The following is a 7398-nucleotide window of genomic DNA, read 5'->3' on the forward strand; positions in this document are numbered from 1 at the left end:
ATATATAAATGTATATATAATATAATATATTATTATATATTATCTATATATTATATATTATAAATGATAATATAACATTTTTATTATATTATATTACATTATATACTATTTTATATATAATATATAATATACAATATATATTATATATAATACAATATATATTATATAATTATACATATATAATATATAAATGTATATATAGAAATATATATGAATTTATATAATACAAATTCATTCATGTATATAAATATATAAATTCATTATGGTAATGGCTAGATTAAGAGGTTAATCAGCGTTGTTTGCTGCACAGACAGGCAGCTACAATAGCAGTGTGATATCTGAAACAAGACTGAGGCAGTTCTGCTAAAGGCAGCAAACCCCATTGCTGAGCAGAGGCCGATGTCACTCACCCAGACCAGGGCACATCTCCTTGGCCCAGCCTTGAGAGGTGACCTTGAGGGGTGTCCCCAGAGGGTACCCAGGCAAAGGGGTGCTGGAAGATGCCCAGATTGAGCACCTGGGACCGGGTTTTTATGGGATCAAGGCCCTGGGGTGGCAGCCAGGTGTCCCTGGGCCGTGCCAGCTCAGCAGCTGGAGGGAAAGGCCCAGTGCCATCATCCCCTGGGGCTCCTTCCTCAGCAGCTTCCCCTGCTCTGCCACACCTTCCCCTCACTCATGCAGCTCTGAGGGTGAGGAGTCAGCCTGCCTTCTGCTTTACCCAACCCCAAACGCAGCAGCAGGGCCCTCTCTGTCCAGGCAGGGCACCCAGCTCTTCCCAGCCCTGCATTTCCCTGCAGGACCTTCCTCAGGTTCTGCTCAAATTTCTGCCTCAGAGGCAGAAAAACCCCAGAGCAGCAGAGCAGCAGGGCCTGTCCGGGTCCTGCAGCCTGGGAACCTTCACCTTGAGCCCAAGGCAGGTGTGGCAGGGCTGAGGGAGCTCCCCTGGGCTGCAGCCCCTGGCCCGGGGCACAGCAGGGACAGCTCAGCCCCTCTGCCCCAGCCCTGGGCCAGCACAGCCGGCACCTGGAGCTGCTGGAGAGGGCCCAGAGGGGCTGGGGCCAGGCTGGGGGAGCTGGGGGGGCTCACCCGGACAGGAGAAGCTCCAGGGAGAGCTCAGAGCCCCTGGCAGGGCCTGCAGGGGCTCCAGGAGAGCTGCAGAGGGACTGGGGACAAGGCCTGCAGGGACAGCACCCAGGGAATGGCTGCCAGTGCCAGAGGGCAGGGCTGGGTGGGATCTTGGCAATGAGGAATTGTTCCCTGGCAGGGTGGGCAGGCCCTGGCACAGGGTGCCCAGAGCAGCTGGGGCTGCCCCTGCATCCCTGGCAGTGCCCAAGGCCAGGCTGGGCACAGGGGACAGTGGGAGGGGTCCCTGCCATGGCAGGAGAGTGGAAAGAAATGAGATTTGACATCTCTTCCAATGGAAACCATTTATAATTTTATGATCTTTCCTCCCCCCAGGCCAATTCCTCCATTTACAGACCCCACACCCAGCAGCACCCCCAGGACTCTCCCCTCCCTCAGGAATATTTCAGATCAGGACAGCAGGGCTGAAACAGAGCCAGACTTTATTACCAAAGGCACCCCTCAGGGAGTCACAGCAGCCCAAAGCACCAACACCAGAGCTCAGCCAGGAGAGGAACAGACGTGCAGCAGCTCCCACAGCAGAGCAGAGACTGCCCTGCTCTTCCCCAGAGGCACAGGCAGGGAAATCCCTGTTCTGGTCAGCAGAGAGGTGGTGCCACGGTCCAGCAACACAACCTACGCTGAGCACTGGGACGGACGGACGGACAGAGCTGCTTGTGCCAGCTCCTGCAGGCTGTGCCCTGTCCCAGAGGGGTCACAGGGAGCCCCATGCCCGGGAGCCCCCCAGCTCTGGGGGCAGCAGCAGCAGGGCCAGGGGCAGCAGGGGCAGCAGGAGCAGCGCAGGGCAGGGCAGAGCCCGCCCGGTGCCATCGCTCTGGGGAGCCAGGGTGCCCTCCTGGCCGGGGGACGATCTCTTTATCCCGGCGTAGTACCGGGCCACGGCCACGTTGGGGTTGCCTCGGGCAGGGTCGAACCACATCTGGATGCAGCGGCCGCTGCCCCGGCGCTCGGGGCTGAGCCTGAAGGAGCCGGACCAGATCTTCTCACACAGGTCCTGGGGCCGGGGGAACACCTGGTGGAAGGGCCGGCACTCGGAGCCCCAGGGACAGCGGTTGGTTCCTGGGGACACAGCAGCGTGGCACGGTGGGAGCACAGCCATCCCCCCCTGTCCTTCCCTCGGCAGGAGCAGGGCCCCTGCCCACAGCCCACAGTCACACCTGAGCTGGGCGCTGGGGGCTCGGCCACCACCCTGACACCCCAGAGAGGTGACAGGCTCTCGGTGCCTGGGCCTCTGATGACCCCTGAGGTGTTAGAAAGTCCTGTTTCTCCCAGCCCTGCCACTGAAGAAGCCGAGACTCCTCGGCTCTGGTTCCCAAGGCTGTTTGTTTTCTGTTCTCTATAACATTCTTTCTCTGACCCACCGCAGGTCTGTCCGGCAGGTTGGGTTGTGGCACAGTCCCTGCCCTTGGGGTGCTGTTATCTTTTTATACTAAGAACTACGTGTGCTTTATTTACAATTACTTCCCAATATCTATCACCTGTGTTAGACAGTGAGCTTCTACTCTAAACCAATCCAAAAGTGCCACCATCACAGCAGAAGATGGAGGAGAAGAAAAGGAGAAGGAGAAGGAGGAAGACAGGACACACCCAGATTCCTCCATCTTGCCTCTTGAACCCCCATTCTAAAAACCCCAAAATTCTACTTTTTCACCCTGTGATAAATTCACTGTCATTCTACTCAAACCCTTGTGGCTTGTAACTCCTCACACACAGTTGGTAATTGTTTCCATGGGTTAAAATCAAAGGCACAGGTGTCTTTGATTTCTTTTGACTCCATGCCAAGGTCTCTGAGCCCCCTGCCAGGGTCTGGATCCATCCAGAGGAGCCAGAGCAAGGTCCTGGGCTCTGACAAGAGGGCTCCTGGCAGCAGTGGCACTGCCAGTGACCTGCCAGGGGTGAGGACAGGCTCCCAGAGCCCACCAACCTGTGGCCCAGTTCCAGCCCTTGTGCCAGTTCTCCTTGCAGGTGAGGGCATCCTTGCAGTCCTGCCACCACTCCTCGCAGTCCTCCCTGCACAGAGGCACGTGCAGGATCCTCTCCCTCCTCCAGCTGCTGTCCACCTGCAGGGCACAGGGCCAGGCACGCTGGGCAGGTGTGACCTGGAGGCTCTGCCACACCCCAGATCCCCCCAGCCCCTCCCTGGTCCCAGAGGAGCCTCAGCCCAGCACAGGTGGGTCCTGACACAAGGAATTCTTCCATCAGTCAGAGGCCAGAAACGTCCTTGGAATCTTTCTGTCCTGTGGGGAAAGCTGAGACAGCCTAGATATGGAAGAGAAATCCTTCCCTGGCAGGGTGGGCAGGGGCTGGGATGGAATTCCCAGAGCAGCCGGGGCTGCCCCTGCATCCCTGGCAGTGCCCAAGGCCAGGCTGACACTGGGGACAGTGGGAGGTGTCCCTGCCATGGCAGGGTGGCACAGGCCGAGTTTTAATGTCCCTCCCAACGCCAAGAGTCCCAGGATCCCGGGTCTGAGCCCACCTGCTGGATCCAGGGCCCCAGGTTGGGGGAGCACTCGTACAGGCACGTGTCCTGGATGAAGTGGCGCTTGCACTTGGGGGGCATCACCCCGCAGTGGTTCCAGTTGAAGTTGTAGAGGTAGGACTGGTCCTTGTGCGCCTCCAGGCTGGTGTTGGCCGTGCAGCAGGCGTTGTCCTTCCAGGGGGAGCACTGCAGCACAGAGGGGACAGGCAGCAGCTCTGGCGGCAGAGCCCACAGCAACCACAGCACTTTGTCCTCTCCAGCAGACTCCTGGTCACTCAGGAGCTGGGCACTGCAGCAAGGCAGAGCTGGGGCAGCAGATCAGCTCCTCGGCAGGAATTGTGCCAGCCCAGGGACACAAACAAACCCCCTTCCTCTGCTGAGGGGCTGGGGCAGAGCAAGGAGGGTGTCCCACACTGAGGGAGCAGAGGAGAGCCCTCCCTCCCCTTCCTTCCTTCCTTCCTTCCTTCCTTCCTTCCTTCCTTCCTTCCTTCCTTCCTTCCTTCCTTCCTTCCTTCCTTCCTTCCTTCCTTCCTTCCTTCCTTCCTTCCTTCCTTCCTTCCTCTCCCCACTGTGCTCTGGGGTACCCATCCAGGTGTGCCACTACCCAGCCAGGTGTGCCCAGCCAGGTGTGCAGGTGCCCGGCCAGGTGTGCAGGTGCCCGGCCAGGTGTGCCAGCCCAGCCCCGCTCCTACCTGCTCGTAGAGCTTGCCCTCGGGGCCCGGCTCGCTCTTGTGGTGCTTGGCATCCATGCAGACGTTCAGCAGCGGCTCCTTCCCCGCCTCGGCTGCCAGCGGCAGCAGCGCCACCGCCAGCGCCACCGCCAGCGCCACCGCCTGAGCCACCGCCTGAGCCACTGCCATCCCGGGAACGGGCTGCGAGAGAGGGGACAGCGCTGCGGGACAGGGGACAGGGAGGGGAGAGAGGGGACAGCCCAGGAGAGGGGACAGTGCTGGGCAGAGGGGACAGAGGGAACAAAGCTGGGCAGAGAGGGGACAGTGCTGGGAGAGAGGGGACAGTGCTGGGAGAGAGGGGACAGCCCAGGAGAGGGGACAGGGCTGGGCAGAGGGGACAGAGGGAACAAAGCTGGGCAGAGAGGGGACAGTGCTGGGAGAGAGGGGACAGGGCTGGGAGAGAGGGGACAGGGCTGGGCAGAGGGGACAGAGGGGGCAAAGCTGGGAAGAGAGGGGACAAAGCTGGGCAGAGAGGGGACAGCTCAGGAGAGGGGACAGAGGGACAGCCCAGGAGAGGGTTTGTCGCAGGCAGCAGCGAGGGAGGTGCTGTGCAGCCGGGCAGCTCGTCCAGGGACAATACAACACATCTTGATGGCACCAAGGACACGCAGCAGCCCCCCCAGGCAGGCTGCAAGGTCGGGCACCGTTGTCACCAGGACAGCACCACGGTGGGGACAAACAGCCCTGGGAGAGCTGGGGCTGGGCTCTCCATCAGCCCTGAGCCAGGAGGGGGGCTCGGGGACACCCGCAACCTTCGGGGTCCTTCTGCCTCCCCAGTGCTTCAGAGAGGAGCTGCCAGCCCCAGCCCTTGTGCACCAAGGCAGGGGGAGTGCAGGGATGTCTCTCCTGAGTTCAGGGAGTGCACCAGACACGGCACCTTGGGTGGGCCAGGAGCTGCAGGAGGCCCATGGTGACTTCAGGACTATGCTAGGACAGGAAAACATTTTCTTTATCTGAGACTTGGACACCCTCTCCTGAGGTCTCCAGTGGAGAGCTGAATCACCAGAGCATCACAGAAGGCTGGGAGGAATCTCAAAGCCCATCTCATTCCACCCCTGCCATGGGCAGGGTCACCTCCCACCACCCCAGTGTGCTCCAGCCTGCTCTGATTTGAGCAATAAAAGACATTTCACACGCTGTGCCTTGGCCTCCTCTGCCTGCCTAGAGGCTGGGACCAATTTTATAGCCAATTTCTAAAAAACCCCAAAAAACAACCCCACACCAATCAACCAACATCAAGACTTAACGAGGAAAATTCCTTCCCATTCCTCGTTGACACAGCACAAGGATCTGAACCAGACACATTTGAAGAACTTTGCAAAACACAGAAGCAAGACAAAGCATTTCCAGCATTAAAATAGCACAAAATGCCCCAGAAAAAGCAGCTACAGGCCTGAGGAGACAGACACAGAAGCCTGAGAGCTGGGAAGTAGCTAACTTGCATTATAACTGCATTTATGCCCCCAAATCAGTGTCAGCCTTACCAGCCTGAAAAGCCTCTGCCCCCTCTCCAGCACTCAGAGGCAGCCCAGCAGCTTCCTGGGGCAGCTTTAACAGCAGAGCTGCTGGCACAGGTGCTGCCCTGGGGAGGAGCTGCCCCCTCTCTTTGAGGAGCTGTGGCTGGTGCCAGCGTTTGTCAGCACAGGGACAATGTTTGGGTGGCAGCTGGCTGCTCCAGCCTGGAGAAATCCAGAGTTTCCTTCCCAGAGCAGGTGTGTGCCCAGCCCTGGCCCCTCACCACAAACCCTCTTTCCTCCCCTCGCTGGGATCTGCCCATTGCACGGGGCAGCAGAGCCCAGGAGGGACTGACCCAGGGCTCTGGGTATGGAACAAGTCATGGAAAAAAGGCAAAAGGCAGCAAATGTCACACAGGCTGCTCCTCAGAGGGAAAAGAACAAGACCCACCACAAACCCGAAATGCAGAGCTGAGGGGCAGCAGTGCAGCTCCCTGGAACCCCTGAGCACAGCCACTGGTGCTGAAGGCCTCACCAGAGCCCGTGGAAAGCCCCTGCCCTCAGCATGGGGACAGATCTTCCTCCTGGAGCACCTTGGGGGCTGATTCGCTCTTGTCTTCACTCACATCTTTTCTTCACTCACATCACTGCTGTTTCAGGGATGAATCACCTGCCCGAGCAGCAGATCCTTCTAAATTTCACGTGTGAGCACTTCAGGCTCTGGGAGACCCTGCTGTGGGGGTCACAGAATCCCTGAGGCTGGAAGAGACCTCCCCACCTTGTCCCCAGCCCAGAGCACCGAGTGCCACCTCCAGGGGACACCTGTGTCACAATCTGCTCGTGGGAACACGGGTGGTGATGGTTCGTTAACTGATCTCAGAGTGCGAAACACAACATGGGATGGGGATTGCAGTGATAATCAAACCAAATGCACCTTTATTGAGCGACCACAGCAAATGAGATAGAGGGATTAAGGGAGAGAAAAGACAGAGAAAGAGAGAAAAACAGAGAAAGAGGGAGGATATAGCTACCAAACATAGAGACCATGTCCTTTGGTCCAGTTTGGCCGAGGATCTGCCTGTGACGTCGGGGAGATCTCGAAATCTCTGGCTAACTCAGAGGTTTTTATTATGATAACTCTACTGAAAATTGTAAGGGGGGGAAACAGGTACAATAAAGAACAGATGTAACAGGTAGTCCATGTTCTCAGCAGTACGTGAGAGCCATTGTCCTCTTGGTCCAGCCATCAGGTAGGGCTTGGCAAAATCTGGCTTTGGTCAGGTCGGCTCTCCGCCTCCCCTGGGTCAGGGGTTTCAGTCCCAGTTCTTGGAAGGAGGGAGAGGCTTCTCCACATGGGGGTTTCATGGCTCAGTCCTTGAGGGAGAGGCTTCTCCCATCTCAGCCTGTCCATCACAATGGTCATAAAGCAGATGATGGCTTTTCTGTGAGGGAGGGGGACCACCAAAGGTTACCCCAGAAAAGCCCAGCGAGCCAAGAGGTGGGGAAATTCTCAAGCTATTGTTGGGAAACAGGTGCCAGCATACAGGGTGTGTCACCCTTGGCAGGCCCTCCCAGAAGCTGTAGACACAGC

General features: G+C 57.7%; 1 protein-coding gene across 1 annotated transcript; it reads right to left on the minus strand.

Moving 5' to 3' along the window:
* Window positions 1–1748: 1748 nt before the first annotated feature.
* Window positions 1749–4482, minus strand: LOC118689407 (folate receptor gamma-like). The gene is made up of 4 exons (XM_036387702.2): window positions 4315–4482; window positions 3620–3808; window positions 3068–3203; window positions 1749–2202 (listed from the first exon to the last, which is right to left on the minus strand). The coding sequence occupies exons 1-4, from the start codon at window positions 4480–4482 to the stop codon at window positions 1838–1840; spliced, it is 858 nt and encodes a 285-aa protein (XP_036243595.2). The 3' UTR covers window positions 1749–1837.
* Window positions 4483–7398: the final 2916 nt, after the last annotated feature.

Source organism: Molothrus ater, chromosome 2 (genome assembly GCF_012460135.2).
Source record: "Molothrus ater isolate BHLD 08-10-18 breed brown headed cowbird chromosome 2, BPBGC_Mater_1.1, whole genome shotgun sequence".
Classification (NCBI taxonomy): domain Eukaryota; kingdom Metazoa; phylum Chordata; class Aves; order Passeriformes; family Icteridae; genus Molothrus; species Molothrus ater.